At 38.9% G+C, this 18,854-nt stretch overlaps 1 protein-coding gene and 1 long non-coding RNA gene across 4 annotated transcripts; one reads left to right on the plus strand and one right to left on the minus strand.

Annotated features, from left to right (window-relative positions):
• Window positions 1–7,198: 7,198 nt before the first annotated feature.
• LOC127842540 (caspase-3-like) lies at window positions 7,199–18,365 on the minus strand. 3 transcript variants are annotated; one of them, XM_052372079.1, is made up of 5 exons: window positions 17,883–18,365; window positions 13,301–13,490; window positions 11,647–11,782; window positions 11,066–11,252; window positions 7,199–10,186 (listed from the first exon to the last, which is right to left on the minus strand). In XM_052372079.1, exons 2-5 carry the CDS (start codon window positions 13,396–13,398, stop codon window positions 9,570–9,572), a joined length of 1,038 nt encoding a protein of 345 aa, XP_052228039.1. In that variant the 5' UTR covers window positions 13,399–13,490; window positions 17,883–18,365; the 3' UTR covers window positions 7,199–9,569. The 3 variants fall into 3 exon arrangements, with proteins under 3 accessions (XP_052228039.1, XP_052228037.1, XP_052228036.1); XM_052372077.1 differs by having other exon boundaries at window positions 13,301–13,487; window positions 18,050–18,364; XM_052372076.1 differs by having other exon boundaries at window positions 13,301–13,487; window positions 17,883–18,364.
• LOC127842541 (uncharacterized) lies at window positions 14,202–15,077 on the plus strand. The gene is made up of 2 exons (XR_008031694.1): window positions 14,202–14,311; window positions 14,739–15,077. It is a non-coding gene; the product is annotated as an uncharacterized LOC127842541 (long non-coding RNA).
• Window positions 18,366–18,854: the final 489 nt, after the last annotated feature.

Here is an 18,854-nt window from a genome sequence, read left to right on the forward strand (position 1 = left end):
ATTACTACGTATATCTGCTAGCTAGTTCACTGACGTCTTCGAAGTGTGAACCGGAGTGAGGCACGGCTGCTACTCTCACCTTTCCTATCCCTGCTGCCCACACAATTGGTCATGAAGCCCTCAACGGATCAGAAGCGGAACGGAATCCAGCGGACACCTTGGAAACAGTTGGATGACCTCGACTTTTTCGATGATCTGTTCTCACATACCTAACAAAATATGCAGGAAAATACCAAAATGGTAGCGGACAACTCAGCTTGTCTGGGCCTCATAAACAGAGGGACAAGCTATGTATTCAAGTCCAAAACATCCAAGGACAAACCCATCATAGTCAACGGCGAGGCGCTCGACAGATTCACCTATCTCGGCAGCATTCTGGATAACCATGGACGAACGGATACAGACGTCAGAAGGTAAGGCACGAGCAACCTTCCATGAGCTGAAGTGCATATGGGAATTCAGTGCAGCTGGCATCACCATCATTAGATTAGGATCTTCGATACTATCGTGAAGCGAATACTCTTCTATAGAGCAGAGGCCTGACAAGCCACTGTCACCCCCACAAAGAAAATCCAGGTCTGAATTCACACCTGCCTCAGGAAGATCCTCAAGATCCGCTGGCCGGCAGAATTATGGAGAAGAACAAAGCAGCAGTCAGTTGAAGAAAACATCATTCAGAGACGTTGACAGTTGATATGGCTAAGGAACATCCTATGCACGCTTGCATCCTAAACGACAAGGCAATCTCTCACCTGGAACTAATTGTAATGGATAATGAACATCCTATGCACGCTTGCATCCTATACGACATGGCAATCTCTCACCTGGAACTAATTGTAATGGATAATGAACACCCTACGCAAGCTTGCATCCTAAACGACAAGGCAATCTCTCACCTGGAACTAATTGTAATGGATAATGAACATCCTATGCACGCTTGCATCCTATACGACAAGGCAATCTCTCACCTGGAACTAATTGTAATGGATAATGAACACCCTACGCTAGCTTGCATCCTATACGACAAGGCAATCTCTCACCTGGAACTAATTGTAATGGATAATGAACACCCTACGCTAGCTTGAATCCTATACGACAAGGCAATCTCTCACCTGGAACTAATTGTAATGGATAATGAACATCCTATGCACGCTTGCATCCTATACGACAAGGCAATCTCTCACCTGGAACTAATTGTAATGGATAATGAACATCCTATGCACGCTTGCATCCTATACGACAAGGCAATCTCTCATCTGGAACTAATTGTAATGGATAATGAACACCCTACGCTAGCTTGAATCCTAAACGACAAGGCAATCTCTCATCTGGAACTCTCAAATGGCAGAGAAAGAGAGGGCGGTGTAGAAATAGAGACTTGGATGCAGATACCAAGCAGATGGGTAAGGCGTGAGAACAGCACGAGAGACTCGCCCAGAACCGAAACGTCTAGAGGAATTCGGTTGTCAGCCTCTGTCCCATACGGGAGCCTAAGCGAAGATGAGATGTTGGTCACTAACAGGGCTCTTGTTTCACGAGCCCTACGGTCTAGGAATCAAATACAAGTTTTAACGTCTTCCTTATTTCACATTTTGCAGCGCTCAATATATGAGCACTACTTTCAAGCGCTGAATAAGCATGTTAACCCCTTTATGCCCAGTGGACTCTCCCATCCTTCTAAATTGGATCAATTTATTTCCAAAATTAGGGGTGTCAAGTATATTTATTTCTATATTTAGAATATTTCATAAAGAAATTCATTTAAGCAAACAGCGCAGACCCAGTTGAGACGCCGCATTATGCGGCGTCTCATCTGGTTCTACGCTGTTTGCAATGTCCTTTTTTCAGGACGCTAGGCATAAATGGGTTAAGCATTTATAGTTTCTGATAAAATTTGCAATCCTGTGTAGATGCACCATTACATGCAATCTTTATTGACTATCAAAAATAAGGCCACAAATCGTATTGCCCATCGTGGCTAAACATTCGCCATTGTCGATCTGTCTGTTAATCCCGTTAAGTGATAACATGATTAGGAGGCAGAAAGCAAGACCTTACATTTTGCGAATGTCAGGTGACCTTCGCTAACGATGTAAGTTTGCGCCGGGACTCCTGTATAGCCTGCAATACTGTCAAAGCCGTGATACCATATATATGTAGTCATATAAATTGCTTTTAATATATCGAGTCTGCAAGGCTAAACGTTTAATTAAAAAACAACACAGTACAACTTTGCGAATATAATGTAACAACCTTGCAATTACATATATATAATAACAAAGTTTAACTACTTCAAGATCAATTCCAATAACAAGAATATCAATTTGTGTTGCTTATCGAAACATTGTAAATAAAACTCGAAACGAAACTGACTTGAACTAGACTAACTTAACAATTAAATTTGCAAAATATAACCACATTTTAAGCATATATTTGTGCATATGTAATTAGTAACCATCCAATATTTCAGTGAAGGCCAAGAACAAAGAAGTCGCACTTTCAATCGATTCAGGAACTGGCAGTTGCTCCCGCTGCATTTCACACCCATGTTCTAGGACGGGTATGAAGTCATCTTTACACCCAAACTGCGGTTTCTTTACAAAGTATCTCTCTTATATCAATCGTTTCCAATTCGCAAGGAAGCCGAAATGAAAAACATCGGGTTCCATACGCCTCAGGCTGGTAGTACATTACAATCGGTATCCCATTTGGTGCTTTCACAGGTGTCTTTGCTGCCGAATCCGATGAGAATTCCATTGATGGGTAAAAGATTGCAGATCACGTTGCATCAATGGTATGAAACAGAATCTCAAGCATTCTAAATGCACAGGATCATCAATCCGCTGTCTACCATATCCTTAAAATAGTTCATCTAAAACACAGTAAAACTGACTCTTAAATTTACCCAAAAACGTTCTATTCATTGATTGCCATTGGATCTCCCAGTCATGTAACTGTTCATTCCAGACATGTTATTTCTTTCATTTAACCCAGACGCTATTTGCATAGCCCGTACCCGAACGTTTTCTGTCCCTGCATCGCCACGAATCAGACGTTGAACGCGACTTAACCGTTTTACAAAGTTAACAAAAAAGGCCGCGATAATTCGAGGGTCATTATTCGAATAACATGCCTCCAGCCATAATATGCATCTGGAAAATCCATTTACCGCTCCGTGTATAGCAATTCCAAAAAGCTTTGGCTTATCATACGCATCATTGTGTATAGTAAAATTAAAACCTTTATTGGTATAGACTCTGCGTCGCAGGCGATGTGCAGACATGAGAGCAACACCCTCAGGATCAATTACCTTCAATACACATCTTGTTATTTCTTGGGTTACTTTGACATTTAAGGTTGTGTTGACCAGTTTCCATGTAGTTTTATAACCACATTCAGCCATCACTCTTTAATATACTGAACGAATCGCTCGAATAACGTCTGGAAGAGGAGACGACGCGTTGCGTCTTTTGAGACCTTTACCTTCGCAGTATCCGTTTCAGTTGACTCAAACTGAGAACAGTGTTGTGTAGGAAATGCAAGAATCAACATATATCCAGACGCGTATAGCCCTGTTTGTGATAACGCGAAATCCAAACATCACTTTCTTGATTTGAAAGTACAGCTTACGATGAGTCAACATATATCAGTGCCACTTAGACACAAATCTGCAATATAAAAAAAAAGTTGTGAGTCGTTAAACACACATTTTGCATGTATAAGTTAAAGAGAAATATCTAAACGAATCAATCGAGATTTAAGCTCTCTAAATGCCCATCAAATCCAACGAACACATTAAAATTTATTGTTTGCAAATGTTATTTTCACCTTTTTACGAAGCACACCTGCTGTAAAAATGGACTGCCTTGCGTGTTTCAAAAGAATATACCAGAAACTAAAAATCTGTTCAACGCCGGAAGTCATGAACCAATGTTGCAATTATGTGATGATGTCAAAATTAAATGACGACATGATATGAAAAAGGTGTCATGGCTTAAAAATTAACTCATCGTGTCGACTAAAACTATGATGGCAAGTCATTTTCACAAGAGCCTGACTTCAAAAATTATGTAGATTTGTCGACTTAGATCAAGTCGACCAAATATATTTTCGGGGAAAGCCGGAAACATTTACGTCGAGACTTCAACTTAATGTCGTTATGACGAGTAAAATTAAGGTGGAAAAAGCTACAAAACTACCATGTTATTTCACAGTAAGTCGATATAAATTATTACGGCATGACCACATTATTGGGATGTACCATATACGTTTCCGTATATTTGTTTACCAAGGGTTGGTGTGGTGTTGATAACATTTTAATTGCGAAAGAAGGTCTTAAACATCTCAACTTGATAGCAAAGTAAGATGAAAAAAAAAATTAAACACTCTTGCGATAATGACAATTGGTCTGCTAATGTCCCGGAAAAATCAAGAAGAATGTAAAAACGTCAAGGAATTCGACTTCGGAACTTATTTGGACACCTGATACGACTAGACTGCGATGTGTAAAAAATTTATAATTGCTCAAGACCTGTGGTACATGAAATTTATCTTACTACGGTCAGAAATGTGATATGTGAAAAAAAATGTCGTATGATGCGTTGTTACTGACTTTACAATTATACCTCATATAAACGAAAGTGTTTTTGAACGGTATATTCTGAAATGTTACTGCAAATAAAAATAGTAGTTATTTTGCGAGTAAACAAGAAAATACGTTTGCAATGTATATGCATTTCACGCTTTTTACTACCTTGGCGACTGTTGTGTGTTGTGCTTTTTTTAAGTATTTTGTCTTTTCAGACTGTAAATATGTAAATTTACATATCACATACGCGTGTATAAAACGTTACATGCACATATTTCTATTATTTTGTATTAAAACGTTTTCCTTATTTCGGACTTTTATGATGTGTTATGCACACAAGAAATTTTCTTAAGGTGACTACATGTGAACCTCCGTTTGTTTGTAAGTACGTTCGTCTGTCCGTCAGTCAATCCTACGGCAAACTTAGTAGCGCGGTTTTTCAAAAAGTATTGACGTTGTATGCATATTAAAGGAAATGTGAGGAATATACACGAATCTTTTAGTTTGCCGCTCAAATTCCAGGGCGCTGTTGACAAAAAAGGACCATGTTGATACCTTTGAAAGTACATAAGAAATTATCATGCAACTCGGTATACGGATTGTGGTTTGCGTTTTACATATATCCGTCAGTCAAGCCCTTCCTTTGTCCATATGTCCATCTCTCTGTCTGTCTCTGTCTGTCTGCAAAACTAACATGACTTGAAGCACACTACTTTAAACTGTTGTCCTTTATTTCTTAATAATTACTGAAGACATGACATTATAAGCCGCGTCGTGCGAAAATAGAACGTTTGGCATATCCGAACAGTGAAGTTGCAGATAGGATTCTTCATCCGTATACGCTTATGAGACAACGACACCTTGCGTTGTAACAACTTCGCCTTTGTTACTTCATTATAATAACAACTCAACATGATGGATGACCTCGACTTTTCCGATGATTTCACTCTGTTCTCACATACCTAACAAAATATGCAGGAAAATACCAAAATGGTAGCGGACAACTCAGCTTGTCTGGGCCTCATCAACAGAGGGACAAGCTATGTATTCAAGTCCAAAACATCCAAGGACAAACCCATCATAGTCAACGGCGAGGCGCTCGACAGATTCACCTATCTCGGCAGCATTCTGGATAACCATGGACGAACGGATACAGACGTCAGAAGGTAAGGCACGAGCAACCTTCCATGAGCTGAAGTGCATATGGGAATTCAGTGCAGCTGGCATCACCATCATTAGATTAGGATCTTCGATACTATCGTGAAGCGAATACTCTTCTATAGAGCAGAGGCCTTACAAGCCACTGTCACCCCCACAAAGAAAATCCAGGTCTAAATTCACACCTGCCTCAGGAAGAACCTCAAGATCCGCTGGCCGGCAGAATTATGGAGAAGAACAAAGCAGCAGTCAGTTGAAGAAAACATCATTTAGAGACGTTGACAGTGGATATGGCTAAGGAACATCCTATGCACGCTTGAATCCTATACGACATGGCAATCTCTCACCTGGAACTCTCAAATGGCAGAGAAAGAGAGGGCGGTGTAGAAATAGAGACTTGGATGCAGATACCAAGCAGATGGGTAAAGCGCGAGAACAGCACGAGAGACTCGCCCAGAACCGAAACGTCTAGAGGAATTCGGTTGTCAGCCTCCTTCCCATACGGGACCCTAAGCGAAGATGAGATGTTGATCACTAACAGGGCTCTTGTTTCACAAGCCCTACGGTCTAGGAATCAAATACAAGTTTTAACGTCTTCCTTATTTCACATATTGCAGCCCTCAATATGTGAGCACTACTTTCAAGCGCTGAATAAGCATGCTAACCCATTTATGCCCAGTGGACTCTCCCATCCTTCTAAATTGGATCAATTTATTTCCAAAATTAGGGGTGTCAAGTATATTTATTTCTTTATTTAGAATATTTCATAAAGAAATTCATTTAAGCAAACAGCGCAGACCCAGTTGAGACGCCGCATTATGCGGCGTCTCATCTGGTTCTACGCTGTTTGCAATGTCCTTTTTTTCAGGACGCTAGGCATAAATGGGTTAAGCATTAATAGTTTCTGATAAAATTTGCAACCTGTGTAGATGCACCGTTACATGCAATCTTGATAGACTATAAAAAATAAGGCCACAAATCGTATTGCCCATCGTGGCTAAACATTCGCCATTGTCGATCTGTCTGTTAATCCCGTTAAGTGATAACATGATTAGGAGGCAGAAAGCAAGACCTTACATTTTGCGAATGTCAGGTGACCTTCACTAACGATGTAAGTTTGCGCCGGGACTCCTGTATAGCCTGCAATACTGTCAAAGCCGTGATCCATATATATGTAGTCATATACATTGCTTTTAATATATCGAGTCTGCAAGGCTAAACGTTTAATTACGCTTTTTTGTCTCTTAGAACGTGTAATCAAATTAACGACCTTTACTAGATTCAAGTTTTAAAGGCTTCATTTTAAACACTTAGATACTGATGAGCAGCCAACAGCCTAAATCCTGAACAGACTGCAAGTTGCTTGCAGGCTGTTCTGGTTTTATGCTGGTTGCAAAAGCCATTTTCATCGCTTCTTATGGGGGAAAGGGTTAATAAAAAAACAACACAGTACAACTTTGCGAATATAATGTAACAACCTTGCAATTACCATGAACATATTTTTCAAGTTTCTTAATATTCAAAGACAAATTACTAGAATTTCTTATAAAAATCGATGCAAAATGTCATTCGTCTTAAATAAAGATAGCGTTATAGATAATGGCATTTTTTCCAAAACATGTTTTACAAATGTTGCTTCCCAAAACACATTACGAAAAAGGCGAAACACATTTCTGAGCAGTCATGCGAACAGGCCTATCCGAATAGTGTAGCTCCAGACATGCCTCTGCGCCCGTATACTCTGATGAGGAGTCAATATGTCCGCTAATTAGAACACGAAAACTTACTTTATAGCTGACGAAGAAGCTACTTCGCGAAGTCTGGTCTGGAGCTCCGCTAGCCTCCTATAGCATAACATTTATTTTCGCACGCCGCGGCTCATGTACGGTCCTATTCTTGATTGACGTAACTAAGTGCAATAATTAAAGATTGTGTGTGGTTCTTGATAGAACATCGCATAGAAACTGACGTATTAGCGTTGTGAATATTGACAAATCGAGATAGAAATAGAGGATATGTGTTCATGTCAGTGTAAGATCGTTTGTTATTTCACGAGTTATCATAACAAATATATGTTCGCCACGAGTAAAAATATTATTTTTCTATGATCACGAGTGAAATAACAAACGATCTTACACCGACATGAACAAATTTTCTGTTTCTGTAATGCCCCTTTTTCAAGAAAATAATTAACAGCTGTTTCCCTTCAGCTGAAAAGTTACCCTTTCTCAGAGTTTCTCCCGTGGCGTGCCTTAAAATTAATACATTTCAAAACACAAAATGACGTCATTCGTGTGACAAAATGACGTCATTATACCAGCGAAATTCTCCAGTTAAACTCTTTTACAATGTAAATAAACGGTGAAAATGCATAAAATAAAAAGAAAATTTGTTGTATTCGGTGGAATGTCGATTTTAATTCACTCGTGACCATAGAATATAAATATATAAATTATTTATGATAATCTAAAAATTGAAAAAGGAGTTCCAAAAATTTGTATTTTTCACCGGTGAAAATAACAATTTGTTCTTTTCACTGCTGTTATTTCACAGCAGAAATGTCATGTTTTATCATTAGGTATAAAAGAAATAGAGGATTCTTGTTCATGTCAGTGTACGATCGTTTGTTATTTCACGAGTGATCATAGAACATATATTTTCACGAGTGGCGAAAGTTACCCTTTCTCGGAGTTTCTCCCGTGGCGTGCCTCAATACATTTCAAAACACAAAATGACGTCATTAGTGTGACGAAATGACGTCATAATACAAGGGAAATTCTCCAGTTTAAACTCTTTAACAATGTAAATAAACGGTGAAGTCTTAAAATAAAAAGAAAATTTGTTGGATTCGGTGGAAAATCGGTTTTAATTCACTCGTGATCATAGAAAATATATTTTAAATTATTTATGATAATCTAAAAATAGAAGGAGTTCCGAAAATTTGTTTTTTTCACCGGTGAAAATACCAATTTGTTCTTTTCATTGCTGTTATTTCACTGCAGAAATGTCATATTTTATCATAAGGTATAAAAGGAACTTGCCTCTTCGGCGTATCTGATTCATAAGACAGATTTCGCGAAAAGCTTACGCCATGGAAAACACACATCGCCATACATCGGCGCGTAATGCCGTTTTACGGAAAATAAATGATCATGTAGTTTCAACAAACTTTTTAATTCAAAGTGGATACGGGAGGTAACCGCGACGAGATTCAAAGTAATCAGAACTCAGTTAACTCCCTGGTACATTATCCAAAAAGAACATTGATTGTATACATGCAAAAAGCGCACACTAATTGCAAATAACTCAGCGCTTACCTAAGTTCGGCTACACTAACATTAGAAATAATGGAGCATGCTTGTCATTATAATAGTTTTGGGATGTTAAAACCTTTGTCCACCAGATTGCGTTAAAATAAAACAATGCATAGTCTTATATGATATGCTTTAGTTTTCCAATCAAAATGCAACTTTCCACCATTCTTCTGTTGTATAAGTTACAGTCTGCAACAATGAGCTTACTAAATGCACATAGAAAACATGTATAGCTCAAGTGGACCATGTATATGTATAGAGTATATACCATGTGTTAATTTACACGTACAATTGTGTTTCCTGTAGAAGTACAAATATGTGGCAGTTTCATGCAGAACAACGTATAAACAGAACAATATCAATTAAATAAACAAACACTTTAAAAACTAAATGAACTGTAAACAAAAACAGATCTGATGACAAACAAAACAAAAATGAGTTTAAATCTTCAAATAAAACATGGACAAAAAAGTATACATGTAACTGCACAGTTTTCTTTCAGACTACCGCTATTTCTTCCTTGTAAGAAACAGATCCTTTGTAAGCATAGACGAAATTGCAGGCACTTGTTTCATCTGGTGAAAATCAGCGTTCCCGGGATTATTCGACTCGAACGATTGCGCCACCTTGCGGTTAAGGGCAATTAAGATCTTCTGCAATTCCACGGGTTCGTCCCCCAACATGTCTAGCACCGCGCATAACGCCTGAATAAACCAGGAACCGTTTGTGCCGTTTCTCCACGAGTAATATCCGGGCACCGTGGAATACGCGAACAGGAAGTCTGCCTCCACTGGGAGCTTGATTGAGTCGCTCCCCTTCATTGATGCAGGCAGCGCGTCTGTGACACTGATGTGAACACCGGCGTCTGTCTTGTATCCCCGACACGCTTGAATGAAGAAAAGTTTAGGTTTACCGACAAGCGAGGGGCATTTGTCGCCCTTGAAATAGCCGGCCACTTCTTGGATCTCGAGCCCCTCGTCGGTCCCGAAGACTATCCCCTCCTCTCCATGGGTAAGGATCACAAACAAGAACATGTCGCTATCCGAGTGGTCCTGAGCGGCCATCTTGGCACACACGCTGCGGATCTGACTGGCTTTCAGATCCGGGTATGACTTCACTTGGAATCCTGAAAAATAAGGACAATCATGCTATCTTTACCTTAACCCGATACGACCAAAATATAATCCCTTGCTAATTCGTAATGAATGTTTGCTTATCTCAATTGGAATGAAGATCGGTAAATGCAAACAAAAATTAAACCAAAAGCCAACTGTTGGACGCCGTCCTCCCGCCCTACCCCACCTGGTTGACGACGTCCGCCCGCCCTAAACCACCTGTTTGATGACGTCCGCCCGCCCTACCCACCTGTTGGACGAAGTCCACCCGCTCTACCCCACCTCTTGGACGACGTCCGCCAACCCCACCCCATCTGTTTGACGACGTCCGACCCGCCCTACTCCACCTGTTTGACGACGTCCGTCCGCCCTACCCCACATGTTGGACGCCGTCCATCCGCCCTACCCCAAACTAACATCCAGGATATTCAGCTTCGTTAAAAATCTGGTAAACAATAAACTGAGAAATAGATATAATCTGCATATGATATAATGTATCGTTAAATAATGTATCACTTTATAATCTAGATAGCTTATCTTTTCAATTATTTACAAAATTTAAGATCTAAATGTGGCCTCTTGTCACATGCTCCGTTCAAATAAGTCATCATCTTCATTATGTTTCCAACTTTAAATAAAAACCAAACTTGAACCCAAGTTGTCAGTCATAAATTTTTGTATTGTTAGTCATAATATTAACAATATGAAAATACTTAATAAATGTAGCCATTAAACACCTGTTACAGATATGATTCATTAATATTATGACCGGTAATAAAATACCTAGCTAACTTAGTACTTAGTAACGCGACCTCTCAATCGCAATCTCTCTTACCCTTGATGTATACCCGACTAATTCTAAATATCGAGATTGGTCACATGGTTCTTACCCATGGCTTTCAGTTTCCGGGAGATATTGCGCTCATCCACCGCTGTGCCGGTACGCCGCGTGAAGCCTCGTCTGTTGAGTTCCACGCTGAACGTCTCTTGGTTGATGATAAGGGCGTGACCGCGCTCCCGGTGTGTGACGTCATAGGAGTCCAACTCCAGGTTGATAAGGGGACGCCTCGCAGGGCCCTTATGACAACATGATTATTATCTTACATGATGGAATCAAAGATTGATACATAAAAACGTGTGTTGATAGATCTTTGGATTGAGTAAACTCACTGTCTAATCGTATCCATGTTTCTACTATAGTGTCTTCCTAGCATGCAACCACGCGCGCTGAATGCCTACAAACACGAATACACAGCAACGGAATCTACTATTGGCGAGTTGTTTTGATCTCATACAAATGAAATTCGTATGCACTTGTCAGACGGGGAATGTAAGACAAATACAATTTAGCTAACTGGGTTTATAGCATACTGAGTAAACCTGTCTAACAAGCCAACACATATTGTAAACATGTACATTTCAGATAATAAAATCCATAATAGCTATCAAATTGAAAACTTTGAGAGAATACCGGCTGTTCTTGCGGTCTCTTATTGAATATTGAGAGACCCTTGGCGTCCACTGATGATCCATAAGCATTAGAACTTCCGGTACTGCTGCTTCCGCCAGCGTCCACGCCGTGAGCTCCAGCCATATCTACCCCCTCCCTGTAAAAGCAGCAATAGAGTTGTGTTTTTATTGCATGGTTCGGTTATTTGATGCACTCCAATTAGCCATAAAAATCAAACTTTGTCTACTGAATTCGCATGTATAAGGGGGCAACTCGAAAAAGGCAATCACTAACAGAAGCCTTTTTTATTGAAATTATAGCTCTCTGAGCATTACAGGACACCTAAGAATGAGCATCAACTCCGTAATCTTCTAAATCATATGAAAGCATCATAGCCATCATTATCATAGCCATCATTATCATAGCCATCATTATCATAGCCATCATTATCATAGCCATCATCATCATAGCCATCATCATCATAGCCATCATTATCATAGCCATCATTATCATAGCCATCATTATCATAGCCATCATCATCATAGCCATCATTATCATAGCCATCATTATCATAGCCATCATCATCATAGCCATCATCATCATAGCCATCATTATCATAGCCATCATTATCATAGCCATCATTATCATAGCCATCATCATCATAGCCATCATCATCATAGCCATCATCATCATAGCCATCATCATCATAGCCATCATCATCATAGCCATCATCATCATAGCCATCATTATCCTCATATGAAAGCATCATAGCCATCATTATCCTCATATGAAAGCATCATAGCCATCATTATCCTCATATGAAAGCATCATAGCCATCATTATCCTCATATGAAAGCATCATAGCCATCATTATCCTCATATGAAAGCATCATAGCCATCATTATCCTCATATGAAAGCATCATAGCCATCATTATCCTCATATGAAAGCATCATAGCCATCATTATCCTCATATGAAAGCATCATAGCCATCATTATCCTCATATGAAAGCATCATAGCCATCATTATCCTCATATGAAAGCATCATAGCCATCATTATCCTCATATGAAAGCATCATAGCCATCATTATCCTCATATTCGTATTCCAGTGATCATATGAAAGCATCATAGCCATCATTATCCTCATATTCGTATTCCAGTGATTTTTTTACGACCTCTTACAGGCTGTTTCCTAATGGAATAGTAGTAACATTTTCCCCCCCAAACTCTTACAAAAATTTCCCCAAAAAGATGCCAAACTTTTCCATTAAACTCAATCATGGGTTTATTGAGTTTAACATACAGAAATATAATTATGCAGCCCTTTTTCGATATACATTTTAAAAAGCAGTTTAGCATGCACTAATTGGAATACTGTTTATTATAATTAGATTAATAGTCTTTCATTTATCCCAATATCATGGTTCATCACGCCTTTTTTTCAAATCCAAAAGTCAGAGGCTGTAATATATCAAGCAAAAAAATCACTGTTTTCAGAATCAGAATCAGAATCATCATCATCATCAACAACAACATCATCATCATGGTCCTCTTCATAGGCATCAAATCATTGTATTATTCTGAACAAACTTAATGCGAACTTTTCCCGTTAAAAACTATCCATATAAAACAAACAAAATGTGTGTTATATATATGCAAGTTAAGGATTTCAACCTGGACTCTCCACCAATGGCATCGTTATGATCGTTTAACGGATGATCTGCAACTATTTCAATCCCATTAGTTCCACTTCCGGGATCTCCGGCCTTCATGATTCAGATGAGATGTAGATCCCCAGTTCACTTTACACCCAACTTTGTACGCCAGTAGAATGCCGCTTTGGTATCTCCGTTTTCGTTTACTGCTTACAGAACAAAAAAAGTTATTAGCTCATTAATACAGTCATTAATACAGTCATTATACAGAGATCGTTTTGCCTTACTGGAAATAATACCTGTACCGCGCAAATTGGAAAAAAATAGCGCAAAACCCCTGAAATTGGTAAAATACTCGTTGTGAAATCTTCACATTGGAAATGACAGTCGGGTCTTTTTATTGCTTCAATGGTACCTAATTGAACAAACCAATCAGAATGTATGGCTTTACGTGCTTTTTCTGAAATGTTCTGGTTCAGTGCTTATTTTAGTTCACTTGCAGATAGCGCCCTTCTTGAACGAAATGTACGCAACTTTAATACTTCCCTTTGGGAACTTTTTGTAATGCGTAATTTTTCCTTGAATAGGAAAGTGCCTATTACGTTTTTTTTTATATAAGTAAGAACAAATCGCTCTTTTATCAGGCGTTCAAATAAAGCAAAAATCGCATAAGCATTTTTGATCTTCGTAAAAACCAATACTGCATTTTACGTGCGTTGTCGGGTATTTGGTTACCATAAGGTATACATTAAAAAAGCTTATCTACATAAAAAAATCAAGAAATTTGCCATGTCCAAGTGTCTTCGGGAGAGTTGTTCTAATAAATGAGACTTTGAACGCGAAGTGAAATATATTCGAATTGGAACCTGTTAATATAATCCAAACAAGAGATGTGTTTGTCAGAAACACAATGCCCCGTATGTGTGTTTCAGAGTTTATTTACAGGTCCTACTGGCCTCTTCACGAGGTTACGGTAGCCCGACCTGCCCCTGTGACCTCTCAGGAGAAAAAGATTAATTTTAGAGTCAAAGTAGGTCAAATTTACCCCGGTTTCCCGGGTATTCGCCAAATACTTTAATTTTTAAAAGAGTTTGTTGCACGTTGGCCAATGAGACCTTAATGTGCTAGCTACCTAAAGGTGGTGATGCGGAGCGGATCCCGCCGAGTGTCCCGCACATTACTAATGTACAAGACACTCAACGCGATCCACAACCCAACACCACCCGGTACATAGGACCCGGAACACACACACGTATCGCTCTCACACCCCCACTCATTACGGGTGGCGCGTATGAGAGCGCCACGCCCGTGCGTTCCGGGTTCCTTGGTGGTGATGTGTATGGTTGTGTATAGTGTGTGGTATGTGATTGTTGTGCATTTGTCTGGAGCGGAAGAGGAGGTGTCTGTCAGTAATTTACGGTCGTCGGTCAGTCGTGAAGGGTTGTATATTGTTGCAGTTCCCAGATCGCAGAACCCGCCGCCCCGCACAAGCGCACCCACGCCGAGCGAGCCCGAGCCCCCCCTCGCGCCCGCATACTGCCCCGGCCCGAGCACCCAACCGCTGAAGACCCCCGAGACAAGCACCCTCATCCACCCACTTGCTGCGCGCGACAACAAATCAGTCGAGAACCAACCATGGAGCCATCCAAAGCCCTATCCAGAGTCACCATCGTTCCTTCCCACCCGCCTGCCAAACATCCAGACCGTGTATCAAGCTGGGATGTATTAATTTTGCTGTTATGTTGTATTTGCTTTTATAATTGGATAGGTAAAGTAAATAAATGATCTAAAAACTCCGTTGATATATCATATGATTTATTTATGTTTGACACACAATGCCCCTTATTGCGCCGCTTTGAAATAAAATTTTAATATATCATTTGGCAGGTTTATAAATTATCTCCCTTTTACAGCTTATTACTTCCCTTGGATTGTATTTTTTGTTTTGTTTTTACCTTGAAGGATGACCTTGACCTTTCACCACTCAAAATGTGCAGCTCCATGAGATACACATGCATGCCAAATATCAAGTTGCTATCTTCAATATTGCAAAAGTTATGGCCAATGTTAAAGTTTTCGGACAGACTGACGGACGGACGGACGGACGGACGGACAGTTCAAATGCTATATGCCACCCTACCGGGCGCATAAAAAGAGAAGTATCTAAGTATTCGAAAAGGGCAAAATTTGTTTTGCTACCTGAAGCTTCTACTATATCCGGTAAGTCAAGATTTTCCGACTTAAAAAAACGCCCAAGATAAACTTGACATGACTAAGGCAAAAAATGACGATTTAGATCATAAAACAAAAGCAAGTCGAAATATGTCGGAATATGGAGACTAGAATAATATTAAAGAATAATTCAAATATGTACTTAGTAAGCAAGCGTCTCCTTAAAAAATGTTTTTGATTAATTAAATATTTACTGTTCGAAATTAACCGACATCATTTTAATGTGTCATCTAATGAAGAACCTGGTTTTCTTTATACCGGTACATAAGACGTTAAAAAAACTCATTTTAATAATCTTCGCTGCCTTATTATCAATTTATTGAATAAATATAAGAATATAATACTAGCTGCTAATTCAATATTAAAATAACAGTTTATTGAATGGATATACACGGCTATATTTGTTTTGTTATCCCCCGCCATACGCGGAGGGATATTGATTTGTTGTCGTCTGTCATTCCGGAACACTTTTGTATCCGGAGCCATATCGAAAAACAGTTTTGGCCGATTTCATGGAACATGTGTATGTACAAATAGGTATAAGAGGATGATGTACGCAAAATGCCATCGCAATCCATTCGCAAATAATGGAGTTTTGGTCATTTTTACTTAAAAATAAGTACACTGGTGTGTCTAGATTCACATCTGGGTAGATTTAAACTTGGTATGACTGTATGTATGGATAAGAGGATGATTCATGCCAAATTGCAACGCAAACCATTTGTCAACAACAGAGTTATGGCCTAGTTTGACTTGTAACGGGAGTCTGGCATTGAGCGGTATAATCAGCGATTAAGAGTGGGCGGTTCTAGTAAATCAGCGATTAAGAGTGGGCGGTTCTAGTAAATCAGTGATTAAGAGTGGGCGGTTCTAGTAAATCAGCGATTAAGAGTGGGCGGTTCTAGTAAATCAAGTGATTAAGAGTGGGCGGTTCTAGTAAATCAGCGATTAAGAGTGGGTGGTTCTAGTAAATCAGCGATTAAGAGTGGGCGGTTCTAGTTAAGAGATTAATTAAGTGGATCATCGCCTACTGTGCGCGTTAGAATACAGTTAAGTCCGGTAATCTTGCGCACTCCGCAGTTGCGACGAAGAATGGTTTTTAGAGATGAAAGATGAAATTTCACTTTTTCAAGAATTAACGGATTTCAAATGAACGTATTCCATGCAAAATAAAAATTCGATTATTACATTTTAAGACCGGTTGCGTCATCTTTATACATCATACATGTATCGTAAGCATTGACATACTTACGTTAAATTCGACATGAATCACACATTCCCTGCAGTCGTTTTCATACTTTATAATAAGAATTCATAAATCCAACGTGTAATTTAGCATTCCATTGCACAATATCCGTCGGATCAATTTTGGTATTTTTTGGCAATTGAAAATATATCGCATCAGACGACATTGTCATTATTTCCCGCCATTCTGTCAATCCAAATTTGGTATGGTCTCCGCATGCGAAATGGCCTAGTTTTTATATTTTCTGTAAACTATGGAAACATGATCGGAGTAAAATTAAACTTGTTATGCATAAACATTTTTCACGCTAGAAATCAATCATTTTATTTTTTATTTTATTTTTGGCTACAGTCAACAAAATGCCACCATCATCATCAAATAAACCGAAATATCCGCATTAAATTAGAATGGTTTTACAAACTGCTTTTTTAATAATTTTCTGGAATGTTTTTTGTCCCTAAATGGACACCATATGTCTACAATATTGCCTAAATGAGGTCATTACATCATGTGCGCAACATTACCGGACACTGTGATAGTTTGAAAATGAGGTGAGTCATGTTTGTTTTGAAATCAAATAAGACAGTTCTTAACTGAATTAACCAGATATTTTTGTGTTTAATAAGCACATTCTTCTTTTTTTCATAAAACATTTAGATATTTTGTTGTCAATTTATAAAAGAACATGTTTTTAAACCAATTGGCCCTAAAATGCGCAAGATTACCGGACAGCATCGTACCTGACACCATTTTCAAATACTTCTGAATACTTGATCTAATAAGTGTGTATATTTATTTTGGAGTTGTAACTACAGTAAACATAGGCGGAAAATCGTGGAGCTTACGGGGGTGAGGGTGGGGGGGGGGGGCTTCGCCCTGGACCCCCTAGCAGGGCTTTGCCATGCACCCACTAGGGACCCTAGCGGCCCCCTGGACCCACAGCAAATCTTTCAATATCCCCCCACCAAAAATCCTGGATCCGCCCCTGGTAAAAGCTGATTTAAATAACTCGTTGCGCTCAGAGGGATATTTATAAAAATACTCTACATACTACAAATATATACTGTTAAAGTATGTAAAGTATTTGTGGATAAAAGCACAGTAATGATTAAAATGCACTTACTTTCTTCAGAATCCGTTACAACAGACGAAATACCGATAACGTGAACTGTTTACGGGATCGATAACTCCGCATGTGTGTCATCAATTATAGACATACACGTACACTCTTGTACAATTTTAAAACACCTCGTGGTCGTTTTATACACACTGTTAAAACTTCACACTTACATAAATTGTATGTATCCGCTCAGTTTCTGTCATCCGCATCAAGTGTATTCCTTTAAGTGTACTAGTATATGTAATTCTGCGCAGATTACTATTGTTATTACACTACATTAGTCAGATACGTCATAGCCATAAACCATGTTTTTCAATTGAATTTTCGCCTGTCAATGAGGAAAGCAAGTTTACATGTTCATTTGTAAAGTTTACTCCGCGATTAAAATACATCAAACCTCATAAAACGCCACAACTGTGTATAATCGATGAATGAATCACGGTTTATAAATAGAAATGAGATTATAAACATTGGTTCACGCATGAAAGTAGCGTCAATATTTGTTTCAGTAATCAAAGCGCTGGAGGCACCACAGGTATTTTCACTTGCACAATATTTGACACAACTCATTTTTCAAAAATAAATTGCTGTTCAAATCGTAGGTTTAAATAAAAAATAGCACATTCAAGTTTATTAAGAGTGTACCAAGAGACAAATTTAAATAATGTGTTTGCACTATTTAAAATCATATGGGTGGTAAAGAGATAACTTACAGGTCGGACTTTATATATAATGACTTCGTGAAGAAGCTGGAAGGACCTGCAAATAAACTCTGGAATACACACACAGAGATAACTTGAGCCCAAATAAGCACAAACAGTCCCCTTTTTAAATTTGCTGAAACTATAACAAAAATACATTACTTGAAATAGCCAATAAATGAACTTGTCGTCGTAATATATCAGACGCCTTTTACATGGCTATTTCAATTTCAAGAAAGAAATTCGCCTAACAAAACCTTTGTGTATTATGATC

Source organism: Dreissena polymorpha, chromosome 8, assembly GCF_020536995.1.
Source record: "Dreissena polymorpha isolate Duluth1 chromosome 8, UMN_Dpol_1.0, whole genome shotgun sequence".
Lineage (NCBI taxonomy): Eukaryota > Metazoa > Mollusca > Bivalvia > Myida > Dreissenidae > Dreissena > Dreissena polymorpha.

Bases quoted from the DNA above. Each gene is read 5' to 3' on its own strand.
- LOC127842540 (XM_052372079.1), bottom strand. From the start codon at position 13,398: ATGAAGGCCGGAGATCCCGGAAGTGGAACTAATGGGATTGAAATAGTT. The intron at 11,253-11,646 runs GTATTCTCTCAA...TGTTGTCATAAG, and splicing joins AGAGACCGCAAGAACAGCCG to GGCCCTGCGAGGCGTCCCCT. The intron at 10,187-11,065 runs GTAAGAACCATG...CTTATTTTTCAG, and splicing joins CCGGAAACTGAAAGCCATGG to GATTCCAAGTGAAGTCATAC.